At 37.2% G+C, this 21,250-nt stretch overlaps 1 protein-coding gene across 1 annotated transcript in view; it reads right to left on the bottom strand.

Moving 5' to 3' along the window:
• Window positions 1-18,418, bottom strand: part of TDP1 (tyrosyl-DNA phosphodiesterase 1) — a 36,286-nt gene extending 17,868 nt beyond the window's left edge. Inside the window, exons 1-14 of the mRNA XM_056493494.1 lie at window positions 18,346-18,418; window positions 17,143-17,693; window positions 15,652-15,695; window positions 14,931-14,986; window positions 12,875-12,971; window positions 12,333-12,367; window positions 11,153-11,245; window positions 9,479-9,649; window positions 7,820-7,898; window positions 6,361-6,546; window positions 5,575-5,623; window positions 4,815-4,881; window positions 1,809-1,916; window positions 227-329 (exon numbers count right to left, since the gene is read on the bottom strand). Of these exons, the coding sequence (XP_056349469.1) occupies window positions 227-329; window positions 1,809-1,916; window positions 4,815-4,881; window positions 5,575-5,623; window positions 6,361-6,546; window positions 7,820-7,898; window positions 9,479-9,649; window positions 11,153-11,245; window positions 12,333-12,367; window positions 12,875-12,971; window positions 14,931-14,986; window positions 15,652-15,695; window positions 17,143-17,689 (1,635 nt within the window). The 5' untranslated portion in view covers window positions 17,690-17,693; window positions 18,346-18,418. The remainder of the gene's footprint in view (window positions 1-226; window positions 330-1,808; window positions 1,917-4,814; window positions 4,882-5,574; window positions 5,624-6,360; window positions 6,547-7,819; window positions 7,899-9,478; window positions 9,650-11,152; window positions 11,246-12,332; window positions 12,368-12,874; window positions 12,972-14,930; window positions 14,987-15,651; window positions 15,696-17,142; window positions 17,694-18,345) is intronic.
• Window positions 18,419-21,250: the final 2,832 nt, after the last annotated feature.

The following is a 21,250-nucleotide window of genomic DNA, read 5'->3' as shown; positions in this document are numbered from 1 at the left end:
AATATTATTGTCTGTCAGTAAGAAAAAAAGTCGCAGCAATACAAAATCCATACCTGCTGTGTAGGAAAACAAGACTCCATGAATACCTCACAAATTCCATTTCCTTTTAATTCTCTAATCTGGAAATACAGAACCTACTGATTGGATTATTCAGTTATGCTTATATTCATATATATTTGCAGAGTTTCATCATATCCCAGGATTTGTGCTCAAACTATGAACTTACAAATGCCGAAGGCAAGAAAAGAACTCCAAGTTCATAAGAACGGATCATCAGTTGGCTGCCATTTTTCTCCAGAGCTCCCCAAGCTGCTTTAGATAGATTGGCACTGTGAAAAGAAACAAAGTTTACTAGTGAGGCACAATCTTCAGGGCAGAAAACATTTAAATAACATAGTGTAGCAACATCCTTCTAGCAGAACTTAATTTCAATCAGAATAGTCTTCTCACAAAAAGTGACTTGGCTGCTATTCCTTATTGCTATTTTTACAGCACAGTGGGAGCAAGAGACAATATATAAAAAAACATTCATACAACACATGTGGATAATTATACAAGCCTATTTATGTCATACACATCTACAAGACAAATTCAGTCTTTTGAATCTTCTCTGCACATTTCAGAAAGGAATTTGGTACTGGTAAATAGCTTAAATTTGATGACTTAAGAAGATTAAAGGCTAGGTCAATTATGACTAGTTACAATACATTTAGTACAGAGTGGGTTTGCATTTTGAATTTTAGTACAAAATGTTACAAAATCTTTTGCTCTCGGCATTTTTTTCTTTGATCTATTTATGAAAACAAATACTTATCAAAGAGGTTGTTTCAATTTGCTATTCAGCACCATCTTTCATCAGTATCTACTACAAAGTAGATCAATTTGGGAGTAAAAAATATATGCAATTCTGTCAAAACCTACTTCTATAGCACAATACAAAATTTACACATTATGTTTCAAATGATGGACATAGTGGATGATGTTTGGTAACAGCAGATGGTGGAACAGAAGACACATGAGAAGAAAAAACAACAATGAATTTCTGTATTAGGTGGAGTGAGCATCACATTTAAATTACTTAGAACCTTTTAAAAAGCACATTAATTGCTACCACTATTGCAGGCAACAGTAGCAATGAGTAATGAAATTTAAAGAGACCAAATATAAAGAGAAAAAATTATAAAGGTAACTGAGCATTTAAGAGTAAGGACAGATCATAATCTGTAGAATATAGGGTTGCATAAAAATCAGTTTTGGCAAAACTGAAATATATCTGTACTTTTTGCTCACAACAAGACATTCTCCCTGCAAGTCAAGAAATTTCTTGCTTCCTCTTTTGGCTTCTTTAACAACTAAACCACAGATATATAAAGCTTATACTTCAAGGCAGACTACTAAACAACTCAATCTGACAAAAGATCATATTCCAAATTCTAGGTATCTGTATATTTTATAACAGTAGGGCAGCCCAATGATTACTTCAGCTAACCCAAAGTGTACCTAATTTTCTAGGAACCAGTACATTCATACCACAGCATATCTTAAAGAAACTTGGTGTTGAACCCCAAAACTGGCAGTCACAACTCAGACAAGATTTTAGTGTAATTACCAACAGATCCTGACAATCAGTTCAATCTGCAGCCTCAAATAGGGCAATGCAATGGAGAAACATTAAATATGGACAAAAATTCATATTACTAATTGAAGTGTTTTGAGGGTTATGGAAGTAACTCGCCCAGGCCTACAGCTGACAAAAACCCCCCATATATGAAGTTCTTAAGTGAGAGCTGCACTGGTTAGATGTTTACCTTGTTACCAAGAACCATGCAATCTTCTGGAAGTCAGGAGAGAGTCTCATGTATGTCTTAATGTGAGGTATAGCGTGAGTTCGACCTGTGACTTCTGCTGACCATTTGCTAGAAAAGCAAAGGGAATTCTTTTCATACATGGTTTTATTTTGAGGTCTAAAAAATACCATACTACAGCACCATAATTTCAGGAACACTACTTATACTTGTCATACTCAACAGTTAGTTCTCCTAGAGAAAATCTTAAAACACCACATTTAAATGAACTGTTAAAAATTCTACTAGTAGTCAGAAGGGCAGTTTTTTTTCCTTACAACCAATCCAGAGAAATATTCTCCTCAGTGTGTCAGGTTTCCCTAACAAGTTTTTTTCCATTCCTCCATTCCAGATAGCACTCAAGGAACAAAACAAGTCTAAACTTCTGGCCAATATATGTTCTTTGAAGACTACCAGTGATTACGACTTTAAGCAACTGAGTTTGGCACCAAACTAAACCTCATAGTATTTCCCAAGTTTATTACAATTTATTATCCATGACATAAAGGCAGGAGCAACTGGTAGATTGTTGCTGCTACTCTTCCTCTTCCCCTTTCTGTGCCTCTAAGCAACTGAGAAATGTGAGGGTTAAGAGAATACATCTATGTGTATTCCCTATGTGTATATATGTGTAATATACCTATATTAAAAAAACTAGTTTAAAATAACAAGCCACAGCTGGATTAACTCAGTATCAATGTTACAGAACTAAACTCCAAGCAGTAAATGCATGTACATAATTGAAGGTGTTTAGTCACAGCATTAAGAAGCACTTTATGTTAACAGCTCTTAGTCCTCACCCAAATTCAGGAAGAAAGCTTCTTAACACATCAGACTTTTTTTTTCCCCAGATTTGAAGGAAGATTCTGGTTTCAGTTGTCACAATCCTGTTTCCCGAACTTAGCATTCTCCTCTAATAGGCAAATCAAAAAGAATCAATTATCTCTGAAAAACTTAAGTGCACTGTGTTCCTCTAAAAGCCTGAGCAGACTGACTTGGAAAGGCTGGAATTATTTACCTATGTTGACTTTTAGGACTAACACATACAGTGCACTTGAAACTAAGAGGCTTTGTATTTCATGGGTGAGGACCTAGTTACCTTAACAACCTGTGCTGGTTTTGTATGGAAGTCACCTAAGAAGAGAGCATAGACACACACACACAGGGGTTTTTCTCTAGGAGAACTTGAATGTATCTCCCCTGATGAAGGAAAAAACCTCTGAGAACTGGTCCTGTATTCATAAAGGGAAAGGGCTGAAACACTTTGCATGTTTGATGCAAACTAGACTTTATATTTTGATGCAAGCTTGCATCAAAATCTGTTTCTATAGGACAGATTAAGATATATATGATAAGGAATTAGCTGACTAAACTTGTCTTCCCCTACAAACTCCACACTTTCCATACATACAGATTGTAAGGCTGAATCATGACTCAACCACCCCAGTTAATAGCTTCTCTCACAACTGACAGTTTAGGCAAGCATCTTGAAGTTTATGGGACCAAAATAATTAGGTAACCCCAATAAAATTGTAAAAATGAAAACCAGGAAAAATAGTAGAACTGGGAATTTAAAATAAATTTGCTTTTTACTGTTTTACTCTGGGACAAACTCCTCCCCTCACCACTAACTGCAGTTATTCTGAGATACTATCTCAGTCTACTGCCTTTTTGCCTCCTTAGCTCAGGACAGATATAAGTTGTGTGCCTTACTTATATTACCTAAAGTACTCTAACTGCAGCTTGATTTCATCAGAAGTGATTGCAACTTCTATTTTAGAAAGTTAAGATCAGAAAGGGGAACATATATTTCAGCCATGTTTTTCCTAGTAGGACAGCATGTACTAAATAAGAGACTAGCTGAAAAAAGCTTAAATCTTTTATGCAGTAAGATTCTCATGAAGTATGACTATAGAAACTGAATTAAGACTGCACAAACACCCCAAGATTTACGATTTTTTTTGCTTTTTGTATCACGACTGAACAATCTTGAAAGCTTCAAGTTGATTGCAGCTTTTTTCCTTTGCTGAATGTGTTCAAAGGACACAGTTTAAAGGCAGGAAACAAAGCCTCACTTGCTTTCTGCCTGAGTTCCATTCCTTAGACATTGACCAGCAAGGTTCACAGCAGCAATCACTTTCTAGAATGGAGGATGCTCTCTGCCACTAGCAATTCTATTTCAGTCCCCTGAATATATACCCAACTGAACACAATCTTACTCAGTGAATTTTCTTATCAGAGCAACTTCCGCCCAGAAGAGTTAAAAGTTTCTGATGAAAGGAATGGGAAGTTGTGGTCTTGTAAGAGGTTACAAGTTCTATTAATGTTTTTTGATCTTTGCAAAACAACTTTTCCCATTGTTCTCTAAACATGCATAAGTTTTTAACAATTCAGCCTGCGGGAGACATCTGGCATGGAATGTGTCAGACTGTTAGAATTTGGCACAACTAGTAGCAAATGGAAATAGAAATTCTTAATAGAAAATGTCAGGCATCTTTAACAAAAGATATTGCCATAAGGGACTGAGAATTTTTGCAGCAAGACTGCTGTACTTAGAAGAAAAAAATTAAGCAACCACCAAAAAAAGCCTCCCTAGTCCTGTGGCTCAGTTGAAATCCCATTAATAAAGAGGCACAAGTGGGGAAAGTGAAAAACAACTGTAAGTTAAAAAAAAAGGGAGTAGCATTATTCCTGCTCAGAGAAGGAAACATTATAGAAAAGTTTACAGAAACATAAATCCAGTAGCAACATTATCCCATATAATCTTTATAGGTAAACAGCATGTTTTCTTTTAACCCAGCAGATAAGAAACTAAATACCTTTATTTTAAGGAGTTTAGGAATATCATACTTGTAACCACTTCCACTGATTTGCTTTTAAGACTCAAACATTACAGCACTGTAATATTAAACACAGTCTACATAAAAAAAAAAAGCAACCAAACAACCCAAATAACTGAGTTCTACTTACTGAAAATAGGAATGCAACCACAGCTGTTTCTGTGCTGTCTGTATACTGTATGGAAGTGAGCCACCAGCTTAAGGAAAAAAAATAGAACATGTATATTTATTTTTTAAATTCTAAAAGCAGCAAACATCTTAGGGAATATGCTATCTGTCCTACCTTCATGAGTTACTTTCAAGAAATTGTGAAATGCTCCAGTAGTATAAAATGGTATATACTTGCTGGGGATTTTTCCATTCTTATAATTTAGAAAGTTCCTAAACACTACACAGCACATTACACTAGGAAAAACAGAAACTATATATAGGGACAACTATGGGTAGCTTTTTTTATATGATACTACTTGGTATCAACAGATTGGAATTACCCATACAAACTAGAGAAAATAAACCCATACCCGTACGAACTAGAGGGAACAAACCAAGCTTTCAGAAAAAAGAATAAGCCTTATAAATCCCAAACAATATTATTAAAAAAAGCAAATTTCTATGATGAAGTTACATTTGTATTGATTTGGCCTTTGGCTAATGCACATTGTGATTTCTTGAAACAGATTTAAGAAGAATCAGCCAAGCATACTGAATTACATTAGTGTTGTATAGTAAAAGCATGATGCAAAGCCTACTGTATTCAACACGAAGACACCATAAGAACCCATTACAAAAGCTTCACTACTCTCAGGAATTCACTAACTGCAGGAGTCCACAGAACTGTTCATTTGCACCAAGTCATGTAATTCATCATAAATGGGGATTCGTATGCTTACCAGGATAGCCTTCTAGACTTTGCCTCACATTGTTCACAGTAGGATAAACCTTCATGGAGGTAAAACAAAAAGTAACTTTAATAACACAGCTCTAAATAGACAGGCCGTCAATTTTCAAGCAAACACCTTGAAGAAAACTTGAGAAAAAATATTAAAAGATTCATTTTTCAGAATTAATAAATTTACACTGCAGCTTTCAACTATAATTGTGCCAGTAACACAAAGTCTAGTATTTTTACCACTCTTACACAGCTAACAAAAATTAGCTAGCAAGTCTCAAGCAATACTGCTTCAGCCACTTTAAGAGCAGCCAAAGCTAGCTCTTAGCATCATTTTATGAGATTTTAGTCTCAACTTCAAATACGAGAGATGAGTAGGCAGGGGCAATTAGCACATGGTAAAGGCATAGTTTGACCATCATTTTTCCTTGATTTAACAAGCTCCTGCCACAAACTTTTCTGCTCCTCCCCTTAATTCTGCTAATAACCAAAGGTATTAATGACTAAGGATTCAATTCCATCTCAGTAGGAAAAATAGCTGCATCTATAAAACCCAATGGAAAACAAGCTATAGAATGAGAAGATAATTTTGATGAGATAATATATCATCTAGGAAATTATGGTACATTTTTATAGCAAACCACACACAGCTGAACAGCATTAAGTGGCATATATACAATTTCATGATGAAAACTCCACTACTGTCTTCCAAAAGTTAAAAGCAACCAATGACTAAGATATCCAAAACAAACTAGTAAGTGTTAAATAAAGGATCTCAAAGACATACCAAATGGATTGGGACATCACATTTACGGAAAGTTGTGACACCGCTGCCTGCAGCCACCAGGCTCTCCTGGAACTCTGAGCATAGCCATTTGGACCCATCAGCTCCCATTGAACCGATGCTTGAGAACTGCCCAACAAGAGGCCAGGATTCCTGTGCTGGTATTGACAAAGCATGCTCCTTCAAAAGCTGGTGAGGGGAATTAAAACACTGTTAGACTTCAATACACAAAGAATACCTTAATCAGTTTGATATCACTTTTGATATAATAAATCCTCTATAATTCAGTTCTGATAATGAAGGAGATTAACATTCATACTGCATATTTAACTCTGCAATTAAAAAAAAAAAAATTCACCAGGCTTTCCAAATAAACTCACTTCCACATTAAGAATTGCAAGTTTTACCCAAAAGCACCAAAGCCAACCATTAAATAATGGGTGAAAAGAATGTTAGCAGTTCTCTCTAAAAACATAAAACATTAGCTTCAGAAGTCACAATAAATAAAACAACCAAACATTTTTTATATTTGGTGGTTGCTGGCCATAAAATTCCTCTTGTATCCTAAAGCCATGGCACCCAGCTACAATAGAAGCCTACAATAAGAGGGGAAAAAAGAACAATTGAAGAGAAAATTGAAACGATCCTTTTAGAGGACTTCTTCAGCTGTGAATGGAATTTAAAGTCACATTAAAAACAGATGGATGTAGACAGATACTAAATTGTATGTAGTTGCTACCTTTACCCCACTCTAGAGCAAACACACAATCTAATGGCTTCAGTCATCACCATAGTATCATCACACCTATTCGCACTGTCACTAAAACCCTTTTTAAATCACAGAAACATCTGCCACAAGACCATCTTTCTCCCTTACAAGCTTTTTCTTCATTCTATGTCTAACTAGGCAAAAAATATCAGACAACATGGACTAGAAAGGACAAGCTCTTAGTGAGCAAAGGGACTTCTAGAAGAGTAACCTCATGTTGAAAAGCAGTGTGATACATAAATATTCTGTATGTCACAGAAGTTTGCCACAGACAGCATTAGTTTCATATAAAAATCACTACAATACTTGAAATAATGACTTCAGCACTTCAGCAGGAGGTGAGGTGCAAGTTAAAAATTCTCCAATAATGAGAAGCACTTAATAGATGAATTGAAATACCTCATCAAATTCTAAAGGAAAAAAAAAAAAAGGGTCCAAACTAAACAAGAAGAGTCCCTACAAATACACACTTGATACATGCAATCTTGAAGATTTACCATTATGGCTTACCTAAATAAATGTAGTTAACATCTAAGTAGCAAGTTTATATATGTTATTGCTAACTTTAACTGTAACAATGTAGTAGAAGACTGATGATGACAGCTGGAAAAATTGGAAGGAACTGAAGAATTCCCTCCAAAATTCTTTTTAGATTTTAAGGGACATTAACTAAAAAGGTTACAGTTTCAGTACCTTTCTGAGCCTAAGATGGCCCCACTTTTCTTTATCACTGCTTTGGAATCGTCCAGGGGTAGAACCAAGCAGATACACTCTAAAAAAAGAAAAAAAACAACAGATTTTTTGTAAATCTCAAGTTCTTTAGTTTGTAAAGTAGCAAAGTATTTCAGTAAAACTTACTAGCACGATTGAATACTCAAATGCAATCAGAAATATTTAATATCTCTCCCATTATAAATGGGATTTATAATATAAAGAAAAGTGGATTTTCAGCTGTATAATTTATTATCAGCATCTGTAATGGCTGTCATGCATCACCAGGCTGTTCTATGGCAGAGACAAGAACTACATGTTTTCAGTGTACAAAAATGAAGAAGATAGATAATGTTAGCAATACACACAAATAGCTTGTCTGGCACATAACCGGGCATGTAATTTTGAATAAAGCAAATCTACTACACCCAAATCAGCAGATTCAGGTATGAGTTTTCATCTGGGCACCTAAAAGCTCAGAAGCAAACTACAGCTTTTTCAACACTTCCTAATAATGGGTTTAGTAACCTATTTGACTTTGCCCTGAAAATAGGGAGTAGAGCTGCCTAAAGTCACAACAAACAGATGCTTTAAGAAGCTATTCCCTACAGCATGCATGTCATGCCTAACTATTCATGACTGAATGCCCCCCTCAGCAAATCAAATAGCAATCCTTATCCTAACAAGTGACTGTTTCCTAGCTCATGCAGAAACTCCTATCAACTAGGGCCCAACTCATCTGTTAAAACTCATGCTGATGATCAATTCAATCAGAGCAGCTATTAGCTCACCTGATTATAAAGTACATACATTTTTTTTTTCACCCTCTCCAATCTTTTAAGATTACATGTAAAGATAAAAGCACTTTTTATTGTATAAACTAGACAAGGTTTCACTGTCTATTTCCACCATAGTATTTGACCATTTTCAGCTTTTCTTTTCATAAATTTTTGTTCAGATTATAAAACAGCAATTAAGTTGCCAGGGAGATTTATACTTTCTGAAGTAAATGCTCATATTTAAGTGGAACTACTTATAAGAAGTAAATTAAGCATCCTGAATTATTCTTAAGTAATACCAGCAATGTGATAATAGAGAAGACAATTCCAAGACTAGTTAGATACAACACTGCCCACCAAAACCAATCCACATCTGCTATAGGCAAAATTCTACAGATATGTATGTGGATTAAACTCTGCCTTTCTAACAGAAACCTATTCTGACTAAAACCCCATCCCAGTAATCTTTTCTTATATAATCACTCTTACATGACAAACCGTATACAACACAGGGGTTTTTTTCCACTGGTAGTATTACTGGAGTAAATCCTTGATCCAGACTAGCTCGAATGAAAGCAAGTCCTTATTACTTTACAGCTACCTTCTGTAAAGTGCATCTTCTTTTCTTCTTTTAAAATGCATGCTTATAAAATTCAAAGTTGGTCAATCTGACATAATCGACACATGCGAAATTTTTTAAAACTGCATAGAGTCATGTTTGATCACTCAAGCCTGAAACAAGATTACCTTAAAAAATAAGCACAAGGTCTAACAGATCTTAACATGGATATTTAATTTTTAGAAAAAAAAAAAAAAAAGAGCCAATACATGCAAGTTACAAAAAATTTAACATTATATATACCTTGTTTCTGATAAATCATGTTCTTGAATCAGATCTATCCATTCCTTGAGTGCAGGAGAACTGTAAGCTGCCAAGTAACTTATTAGGTCAGATTTAAAATTAGTTGCAGATTCACCAGCAGAACCAGATGCTCCATTAGGTAGCCTCGGATATAAAGGGCTTAGCCATATTCTTAAAAGAAAAAAAAGAAAAAAAATCAGCCATATAAACAAGCACACCACACATTAATAACACATGGGTTTAGTACTTGAGTAAAGCACATCTGAAGGTCCTAAACAAATACTTCACAGATTCATGTGATACTAATGATAGATGTCTTGTCTTCACATCTACAAATTCAGCTCATACTTGAAATCATAAAACAGATACTTTCAAATGAAAACAACAATCCTCTCATCAACAATTTCAATAGGAATAGAAAACTGCATTGTGCTCTGCTAAACTAATGGTTTCCACAACTGCATAGAAAATCACCAGTTAAAGCATCTGAAAGGTTTATATCAATTGAAGAGTAGCACACAGTAACAGGCTGCCTCTCAAGAACCTCCATCAGAGTAAAATAGGTTGGGCACTATACAGGGAAAACATTTAGCATTTCTTTCCAGTCACACATTGCTGCAGCTATGGGGACCAAAGATTCTGCTTTATCAACTTTACAAGGTGTTGATACTACGCTTTGAAATGCGGAATCACCATACTGTGTTACTCCATAATACTGCAGTATGCAAAAGCTAAAAAAGAAAACTATTTCTCATATTTGACAAGTAGAGGAACTTGTTAAGTATCCCAGTAGGTATTTTCATGCCTTCTTAGCTTTCACAAGATACTAAAGCCACCCATAAGATTTAAAGGCAAAAAAATCAGTGGCTATTTTTGACACTCTAAGAGCTTGTCTCAGACAAGTAGTCTCAAAATCCTGTCATATTTAATGGCAGCAAAATGGATGTCAAAGTGACAGTAACTTCTGAAAAGCAACTTTCCATTAGTTTGAAGAAACTTTATACCCTGATTGATTGTGGTCATCTAACTAAAAAATGCTCCCATAAAAATAGCCAAAAAACTGAAGAGGTTGAGGACCCTTATATTAATATGCCACTTAATTTTTTGTGCTCTCAACAAAACTATGTCCTAAGCTAGTCATTAAGTTTAAAAACTTCTACCAAAAAATAAAAAAGGAAAAAAATTCTTTCTCAGGAAAGGATACTGGGCAAATACTAGGTCATCTACTGTATTACAGAACCAATCATGTCCAACATTTATCAGACTACATTCTAGATACAATCACAACAAAACCAGAACATTTGTACATCCACATTATTCATGCACTATTAAGATAATTTTTAAATATTCACTTCACATCCATATAAATGGCATACTTTATAGGTATGAAGTTTTTCATGAAAAGACAGCACAGCATAATAAAATTTTGTATCAGTCAGACTGATTTTAAGCTATCAGCCAATTGGGACATAGTTTTGTTAACAGGAGAAAGCAAGCAGAGTTCAGACTTAGCTACCAGCATTCTATGTCCAATTTTTAAAATTTTTGTTTTAGAATAGCTCTATCTTAAGAGTGCAAGGCTTGCAATACTGGATCACATAATAACACATCTCCAGCAGTAGCAAATACCTATAGAAAGTATTAAACATTCACCTGCCAGGGATTGTTGCTTACCCCTGAGTTTTCTGGTGCCAATCTTCAGCAATAAGATTGGATGTATGTATCACAACTCGAAGACCTTCTTCATATAGCAACAACATCATTTTCCTTTAAAAAAAAGATATATAACTCTTCATCTATTTCAAGTATACTGAGAGTGGGAGATAAATTAGCAATTCATTAGAAAGCTCCAAGGTAATTATTTTCAAAAATTTGTTCTGCATCATGCAAGCACTTAGACTTTAATCCATGTGCAAGCCAAGCTCACACGCTAGTCATTAGTCTATCCCCATACATTTTATTCCAGAGTACAGCTTAAGATCTTATGCAACTAATTACCCACAACAAAGTGAATACTTGCAGAACACCTCCTATATTTGTATAGTTCCTCAGATACATTTCTCTTTTCAGAGTCAGAAAAACAACTAAGGAACACTGAAAGGCTTTTACTTATAGCTGAATTCATTAAAACCTAAAGTTACTTTCTCTTAAACTGACTTTTACTTTAAAAGAAAGTATGTATATAGCTAACCATTGTGATGGCAAAAAGGCTTTTTATATTTTATTCTTAACTCAAGCTATAGCACAAAGGAATTTTAAAACTAGTAACTGAGATAAACATACACATCTGTTTCTTTTGTAAAAAAATTGCTCAGATTTTCATATCAAAGTTTTCATCAGCTGGGTAAAGACACATATCCATGTGATCCCAAAGCATGAGATGTGAAACCAAAACTGAGCCCAAAAGACCTTTGCTAAAACAGACATACTATCTGTTCTTATCTGTAGATTTCTACTTACAAAATTTGCTTTGTGACACTTCTATTACATCCAATTCAAGATTATTCTTTGAGAGGACCCCCAGATTCACAGATTCTTCATATGAACTGAAAATCATGACCAGTAAATCAGTGTTGTGTCGGTCCTATGCCCATGACTGATTAAGTTTGCATTAATGTTTTGGTATTAACGCGTGAGTTAAGAGCCAGGACCTGCAGTCCACCTGTCTTAGACCAGATCAACTTCAACTGTTTAACTTGCACATCTCATATCTACTCAATAGTTAATTTGTCTCATTAAACTACAACAATGCTGTCATTTTTAAATAGAAGCTGTTTATGGAAGCTTTAAGACTCAACAACACCTATGAAACTGAGTTTTGCTGCAGACCTTTCTGCTTCATAGTGTTACTTACGTATGGTGAGTTCCAAATGCAATATCCAGTTTAGCCTACAAAATTAAAAGTTGGTAATCAAAAATTGCTGTGCAAATTTTAATTGTGGAAAAATTAATGCAATTAATTAATTAAAATTCAAAATTGTGCATTGCTTCTTATTTTGTTTAATTTCACTGCTCTCTAGTGGATAGATCACAAAATACATTCTCTTCCTTCCAATAATTCTAATGCACTCTCCAATTACTACAAGCTAGACTTTAAATGGTAATGACACTTTTGCTGGAACTGTTCCAGAATTTGTGCCACAAAAGGTGAGCAGCTCTTCTCTGAGCCCTGTGACATTTCTGTGGGCAGCTGCTCTATACAAACATTTGTGGGTGAAGCCTACCATAATGGCATCTGACCAGGATCATCGTTACCATGTTCCTATGACTCCAGTATGAATATACATCAAAGTGTATCAAAAAACTTCCCATATAAGGTGTGTCTTTTTATCAGTAACAAGACTGAGTGTAAGAGACAGCTTAACTTCAACCAAAGGATGATACAATATAAATTACCTGGCAAAAGCTAATATTCTCATAAGGCCGTGCTTGTGCAATTAGTTCAGCTTTGGATTCTCTCTTCTCACCGTGAACTATCAGCAATGGCTTCTTCCTTAAACAAAAGGAGATTACCATTAAAACACCAAGTGAATCAGCAATTAGCCTAAACCATTCCTTCACGGAAATCTGGCCGCTAAATCTGATAGTCCAGCAGAAAGATGGCACTGAAATCAACAGGCCTTATCAACTAACTCAAAATAGCAGTAACTACAATAGAACCCCTAAAGAACAGACCTGGAAAATTGTAAAAGAAATAAAAAAGGGAAATAAGAAGTGTGGAGTAAAGCAGGTAGGAAAATAAAAACTTTTATTACAAGATCATGAAAAAAACTTCTCTCCCTATAGCTGGAAACAGACAAATACAAGCTCACAAAAGCACTGATATATACAATGTGGATCTAAGACAATTTAGCAATTATTATCTTACAGAGAAGATGGAAGATTGATAGGGAAAAGGGTCTATTCTGGCAGTAATTGGGTGTTTTCTTCCTAAAACTAAACTCCTGGTCTTGCCAACCAGATCTAATCCATAGAGGTGTGTTGCCTCTCTGGGATCCAGGTAAGAGTCACGACCAAGAAAATTCCCAGCCTGGCTCTGCCCACTGATTATTATGTATTTTTCAAGTGAGTACCAACAAACTCCCAACAAGACTGCAGGCAAGCAAGAGGGACCTCAGGACCTTGGAACAACCGGTCAAGACACCTGGAGCAGAAATTGTGCTCTTTTCTCTCCTGCCTTTACAGGGAATGGTGGGACAGGATGGAGATAACTGCAGAGAGTACAAGCAGCCAAATACATAAACACAAGACAGGACTATTGGGCATCCCTTCACACCCCACTGGGATACTGGCACACTCAAATACTTCTATAAAGCACCTGCATACCACAGTACAAACAGGAGGAACTGGAGATCTGTGTGTGGTCACAGGGCTTTGATCTCATTGTAATTAGAGACATGGTGGGATAGCTCACACAACTGAAATATTGTCATGAAGGGCTACATGCTGTTTAGGAAAGGCAGGAAGGTGCAGTAGTGGAGTTGCTTTCTACACGAAGCAACACTTAAACATATCAATCAAGATATTATGGGTTAGGATAAAAGAGCAGATGAGTAAGAGTGACACTGTTGTGGGTGTTTGCTGTCTGCCGTCTGATCAGCAGGACTCAGTGGATGAGGCCTTCTACAGCAGCAGTACAAGCAGCCTCAGATCCTGGTTCTTGTGAGGGACTAACTACCCTGACATCTGCTGGAGAATCAACCAGCAAAGCATAAACAGTACAGGAAGTTCCCTGACAGCATCGATGACAGTTTTCTGACACGTGTAGTGGAGGATCCCACAATGAATGGTGTGCTGCCTAACCCACTGTGGTCCTTCCAACCTTATCCACTCTGTGATTCTGTGAACTCTGGCTCTACTGCATTCCCAGCAGAATGAAAAAAAAAAAAAAAAAAAAAAAAAAGGCATATTATATGCTCACTTCATCTGCAGGAGTTGCAATTATCAGAAAGGAATTTCAAGCATACAAGAATTGTTTTTATGACAATATCCATCAACTTTCTAGATCATATCCATGAAATCATCCTGATCCTTTACACACAGTTTTCTTGTGCCCTTCCAACATTCTCTCCTTTCTCTATCTGGCACTTGACTGGCACTACCTGGCTCTTGACTCAGTAAACTGTATGGCAAAAAGCTACTTGTTCCATCTTTACAGGTCATCTACTGCCATGTCATTGTGGCCACCATGGGACCTCCTCAGTGTTAACCAATAATAATTAGAAACCAGCTATCCTGAACTCTGATTATTTACTAGTCTGGAAAAGAGTCAAGAAATCAGAGAACTGTAACTGTGGAATAAGAGTAGAAAGAAAACTAAGAGTATGCATATCAAATTGGTAACAATCATCTGCACTGCAAAGAAGTGTTAACCATTCAGTTATAACAGGACCTTGTACAAACAGAAATTATCTGGAAATTTCATCATTTCACCTTTGTAAAATAAACATACCTGAATTCCTGTGGGTACTGTCTTACAAGCCATCCCACATCAATACAGTAGTTAAACTTGTATGTAAGAAAAAGAAAACAGACTCATTAAAAAGAAAAAACCAGCTAGATCAATAAACTATAGCAAAAAAGCTTTCTACATAAAGTCATCACACATTACTATTTACATCATATATAGCAGATTCTAAAAACAGGTGTATTTTTGACTTTCACATCCTTTCATTTCTCTTTAACAATTCAAGAATGAATTTAAATTTCTCAAAAGTGTGCATTAGTGCTCATAAAATTTACCATGCAGGAAAAAAAAGAATCACGTGCATATAATGTAAAAGCTCAGGTTCAAGGAACATCTCTTCACCATGTATTTATATCATGAATGATAGCAAAAGCTTCTAGGCAATAACAAAGATACCATTCCTAGATTGCAAAGTGTTCTCTCTTTCAAAAAACTTCATTCAAATGAACATAAATACATGCTTCTCAGTTGCACATTCCTCAAAAACAGGAGTAGTCTTACAATTGCCTGAATTCTACAGCAGAACATAAGACGGTGTTTATATTTCAATAAATCGTTCAACAGCTGAAAACATTTAGAATTCCCTCTGTATTTTAACGAGGTTCCCTGTTAGTATCAGCTATGTAGCACAAGTGTGGATTATCAAGTTTAAGATTAATGAAGTGAAACAAGCAAGTGAAATCAGTTTGGCAAACAGGAAACTCACCTGGGCAGAAGATACGAGAGTTCCAAAAAGAGGAGACAAAATATCTATTAAAAATATTAAAACATAAATAAATAAAAGACTTCAAGTAAACATTTTGCATCTTGAACAGCTTGATAACTACCACAGCACAAGGGCCAGATTGCCTCTGTTACACCAGGTCTATGAACATTCACAAGTTTACTGTTCCAAGTATTCAAGTCATTGACTCTCCTGTGAATCACTTAGGATCATATGCTTTTAAAAATTAATAATCCTCTCAAAGCAGAAAACAACTTTTAAAAGCTGATTAGGAAAAAGTCCAACATCATGTTGGGAAGGTGGCACTAAACTACTCTCTCTCCTTCTAGTGAGCTTGAAGAATAGAGGAACTGTGGCAGGGTAGCAGCAATACGGGCACAGTTAATGCTTATTTATCTGCTACAGACTGATTGTGGGATATGTATACCCATAGTTCAATCACAGTAACACAGGAAACTAATCCAGCTGGGGATTTATAACAACTGAAGCACAGCACCAACTTTAAAACATACCCTACAAGTAATTTCCAGGATGCCCAAATTATTTAATGCCCTAGCTCTATAGAAATCTGGTTTAGCAGGTTAAACAAAGAAAGAATACTGCCTGTCCACCAGCTCAACTAATCACCTAGCAGGATAGGCCAAAAGCCACAAATTCACAAAGCATATAAAAACATTCTGTAGTAAAGCAACTGAAATCGCTGACATCTGCTTGTGCTAACAGGCATGAGGTTGAGGAAAAGTTACAACCTAATTGTATAGGTCTTGAGTAATTTCTTCTCCCTCAAAGACTACAGTTTTTTCTGCCTTGTTTTATTGTATTTTTGTACACAATTCTCTTATTAATACTAGTTTCTGATTCTGTCTTGTGATGTATAAGATTTTATTTCTAACTACAGGGATGTTTACAGGTGCACAAAGCTCTTCCCCCTTACATGAAATGACAACTAACAGAGCATTCCTGAAGCATTAGTATTGTACACCAAAGACTCCATTCCATCTTGACTGATGGACAGCTGAATTTAAATGGCTCCATGAACCCCAGACACAGAACTCCAGAAGTACTGCATCTAGTAACAGTCAATTACTAGGTCCAAACCAGTCAGCAACTACTCAGGGAGTTATGCACCCAAGAAAAACACCCCTTTAAGTGCCACAAAGACAAGTCGTTTTCCCCGGATTAGCTCAGGGGAAAACAGCAATAAGAAGCAGCACAACTAACCTTGGCTAAATACACGTTGGCTTTCTGCAGCCTAACTCAAGTTACAACAAAGCATCAGCAAATAATGCTTTAACACAGTACTTCTAAAAGAGAAAGGTCCAGATAACAGAGCCAATTTCTAAAAACTTGCATGTTAGAATACGACTTGGTGTCACCAAGAAATACAGGCATTTAAAAATACCCACAAAGTAAAAATAAGCATTCTATTGCTTTCTCCCAAAAGCTCTCTTCTAATAGAAGCCACTTGTTCACCTTTTATGTGCAGGGCTCCAGAATTATAGTTCTGTTCAATTCCACTGACTTTAGTGAGAAAAAACCTGAAAGGATTGCCTCCAGTCACCAAATCCCAGGTATCTTGGGCTTCACTGGGTGTTACATTATACTCCTCTTCTTTCACATCCTCTAAGAGTTTGTCATCTTTGCAAAGATTCAAAGGATTTTCTTTGGGCACATCATATTTTTCTTCTTTCACTGTTTCTTTGTGTGCATGATTTTGCTGATCTTCAAGCTCTTCATCACTACTAGAAAGACACCAGCCTGAGCCTTCTTGGCTTGGTCGCTGTTTTACTGCTGGAGGTGTTTCTGTGGAAAGACTTGTATCAGTGAACTTCAGGGGAGAAGCTTTTCTCTTGTGAGCAGCTTTCCTAGCTTCAGAGCACGGATATTGTGGGTCACTTGTTTTACCACATGCAGCATCTGACAGTGAAGACGTACATGGTTTTTCACTATCAGAATTTTCCTCGGCACTTTCATCACTGCTAGATATTGTCCATTTACCGTGTGCGCCTTCCTGAAGCATGTTCCTAGGGATGAAAAAACACAAAATAAAAATTGTACGTTTTTGTTATTCTCAAGTCCGCCTCCCTTCCTAGTTTCTATTTGTTTATTACTAGGAAACTGTCCTTTGGTATTTGGCAGAATCTCCGAGAAATTTCAACGTGTACATGGCTTGTTTCTGTGCCCGGGAAACAAAGAAACACGTGCAATGGGGGCAACCATGAAATAGGAAGCAGCAAATGTGAAAACCTGCACATGGAAAACGGGCTAAGATAGAGGCGCCTGTGGGAAAGCATTCAGAAAATCATGTGCGATTTGCACGATACAGATATTTCCCCTTGGCTGAGCGATCCAGCGCGCTCTGCTGAGCGGATTCAGGAGCGCGGGCCGGGCCGGGGCGGCGCTTTCCGGCAGCCTCTGCTGAACACTCCGGGACCGCGGCCTCCCTCCGTCACCCCACTGCTCCCGGGGAGCCCCTCCGCCGCCTGCCCGCTAAACCGCGCGGCAGAACCCGGCACCGCCGCCCCCACAGGCCGCGCGGCCGCGGCTCCTGCCGCCGCCCCGCAGCGAAGGCAGCGCCCGGGGCCGGCGGAGGCGCGGCACGGGCCAAGGCACCAAAGAGCCCCGGCAGCCGCTCCGGCCCCGCAGCCCGGCGAACCCCCACCACCGCTCACTCACCAACCCGCCGCCCGGCCGGCAGCGTCCGCGCTGTGCAGCGAGAACAGGCCCAGGCCCGGCCCCGGCCCCGGCCCCGCCCAGCCCCGCCCCCCCGGCCCCGCCCCTGAGCCCGCGGCGCGCGGCCGCCGTGAGGCGTCGGGCGGCTCCGGGGGCTGCGCCGGCAAAGCGGGCACGGCTCGGGGAGCGGGCTCACTCTAACCAGCCTTCCTTTGACCTTAGCATTGGTTATGGGCAGGTGCGGAATTTGCATAATGGTTCGTTCGGCGCGCTGCTAATTACTGTGTCTGAAGTGCCCCGCTAATGAGATAACTGCGTGAGGACTTCGGGAAGGCAGGTGTAAAATTAATCAAAGGAGGAGCGCGGCCCGCATCAAAGCGCGCTGCTGAGCAGTTCTTGTTACTCTTAATTTATCGTAAGCTTGTGGCTGCAGGTAACAAATTCTGGAAGCGCCAGCACGGCAGGCTACTCCTGGAAAAGCTTTCCTGAAAATTCAGCTGGTCTCTTCTTAATGCTTGTCCTCAGAGTTGTGTATACTGCTTTTTCCTAAAATGCTCAACCCTTGCTGAAGGTGTTCTGTAGGAAATGCTCTTGGATGGTTTTGTATGTTATGTGCGTAGTCTCCAAGTATAGCCCTAGAAATGCTTTTTTTTTTGTTTTTTGCAAGTACTTCAGAAGATTTAATGGCTTCTGACTACACTTTCATCACACTCTCTCCTCACAGTTTCGGTCTGTATAGTGACGTAACTGAGAATTAAAACTATCTGGTTTTTTTTCAAGAAAAGGTTATGGTCTAGTAGAAGCAAATTTCATGTGATTTCTTTTCTGGAAGTCTGTAGTATGTATTCTAAGTTTGCAAAAAGCTTTTTCATTATAAGCACATAGAATGTAGCAGTATGATTTTTACTCAAGTAAGTACAAGTGAATTTAAAAAGAATATGAAGAACACAAAAGATTTCAGAATACACACTGTGTCTGTTAGTCTGTCTTTCTCATGGCATGTCAATAAATGAGACCAATCTACTATGAAGTGTTCTATATATATAAAGTGTACAAAGGATTAATAATCTTTTCTTCTCCAGCTTCAGCAATCTTCTTACCCAATGACCATTTGTGACTAATTATTAGTATTTTTTAAATTAAATACATATTTTACAAAAACTGTCTTGATGAGGTCGTAAACAAAATTCCATCTACGATAATTTAGAGTAAAACCCACAAAATGTTTTAGTAAACTATGAAAGGAGGAATTTTTGATGCATTTCAGTTGTGGGTAAACATTTTCTCAATGAACTATGGCCAGATCTAAAAATGCTTAAGGCTTCTAACATGAGTCTTAGCTGTTGAATTATGAATCAAAAAATGCTCAGCTTCTTCCATATCTGTCTTCTCCTAGCTATTTTTACTATATAAAAATTAAGTGTTCTGTCAAATTCCCTGGATGTTTCTTCCAGCAGGAGTACTCAAAACATGCTTAAGGCATTTAAACAAGAGCAGACTCTGTGCAGGAGTCACTGATGGCATCTGCTTGGAAAGAGAATAGAGGTAGAGGACTCCTGGGAAGACAGAAGATACAGGTTTAGTTATTTCTTCCTGAAAAGATGCCAAGTCACACCTGCTGTGGCTTTAGGCACTACTGTGACCACCTGTTAGACCATTTTGTCTGTGCAGCTGCATAAAAATTAAGAAACCTTTGTTCTAGTGCTGATTCTGTCATCTAGTGGTTTTGCTAGCTCCTTAAATGGGCCCAATTCCAGCAGCTCTTGCCCTTTACTCAATTACTGCTCATTGTGAAGATCCCTAAAAGGTCCCTGGGGAGGCAGATTTTTTTTTGTGGCTTCTGCTAGGGTGCATTAGGTAAGGTTTGTAGCACAGCCACATGTTTTGCTTTTGCTGATGACTAGGTCATGTGTGTTTCTTTCAATGTGCATGTGGTTTTTAATCTGGTTCTAAGAAACACAACCTTCTCTGTGCACCAAAGAGGAACCAAACACAGATGTTGCAATCCTAAAAGTTGATTATTAAGATCCAGTTCTTAAGCATGTTATTGTGCATATGGCTTTGTTAGCAAAATTCACTAGGCTATAGGAACAGCCCTTCTATTTTTTTGGAAATTAAGAACAGCCCTGGTAAAGAGACTCCTTTCAATTGCTTTTGCAAGAGATGGGAAATAGTGTGCACGCATTATTTCTTAAGGTGAAACTTTTTCAACCGTGCTACATACTAACAATTTTTTCAGTAGAAATGGCAATTTCTTTACATCATCAACTGCAATCAAGCAACTGAATTTTTATTAAATTATTGCTGCATGTTTTTGGTCACATTTTCATTTATTCTATAAAAAGTAATACTAACTTTACCCACTAGATGTCGTGAATGAACTCTTCATTGGAAAAGGTGAGCTCTAAGAATTTGAATCATATTCCTAATCCACCTTATTTTTTCTAAATTATTTGTTATAAAAAGCTATATTGTTTGTAAAATATTATTTTAGTGTGGTTATTAATAGAAATTTTGAACTTTATGTAATTTTAATGTTTAAAATTCAACCTTCTGAGGCAAATAATGGAAAAATGTAGACAGGGATTAAACTCATAGTTGAACTGATACTGTATGTATATTTGCATACAAATACTGTAATTTCTGGGAACTAGCTATGTTATAGGAGTCTGTGGGACTTTGGTTTTTTTCTTTCTCTAACAGTTTGGTTCAGTGATCTTCTTTCCCCCAAAATTATTTGAAGTAATCTAAAATGCTCTTATATTTCAACAACCATTCAGCTAACTAGCTGCTAGCATTTAGTCTTGTAAATGAAAAGGGAACTGCAGGAATTCTAGTCTTTAAAATACATAATTTCCCAAGATGAAGTTTCCTTCCTGGTACTGTTACATTTAGATCTCACTTAAAG

Source organism: Oenanthe melanoleuca, chromosome 5 (genome assembly GCF_029582105.1).
Source record: "Oenanthe melanoleuca isolate GR-GAL-2019-014 chromosome 5, OMel1.0, whole genome shotgun sequence".
Taxonomy (NCBI): Eukaryota; Metazoa; Chordata; class Aves; order Passeriformes; family Muscicapidae; genus Oenanthe; species Oenanthe melanoleuca.
Note: the sequence above shows the minus strand (reverse complement) of the source record. Positions and strands in the feature narration are given on the sequence as shown.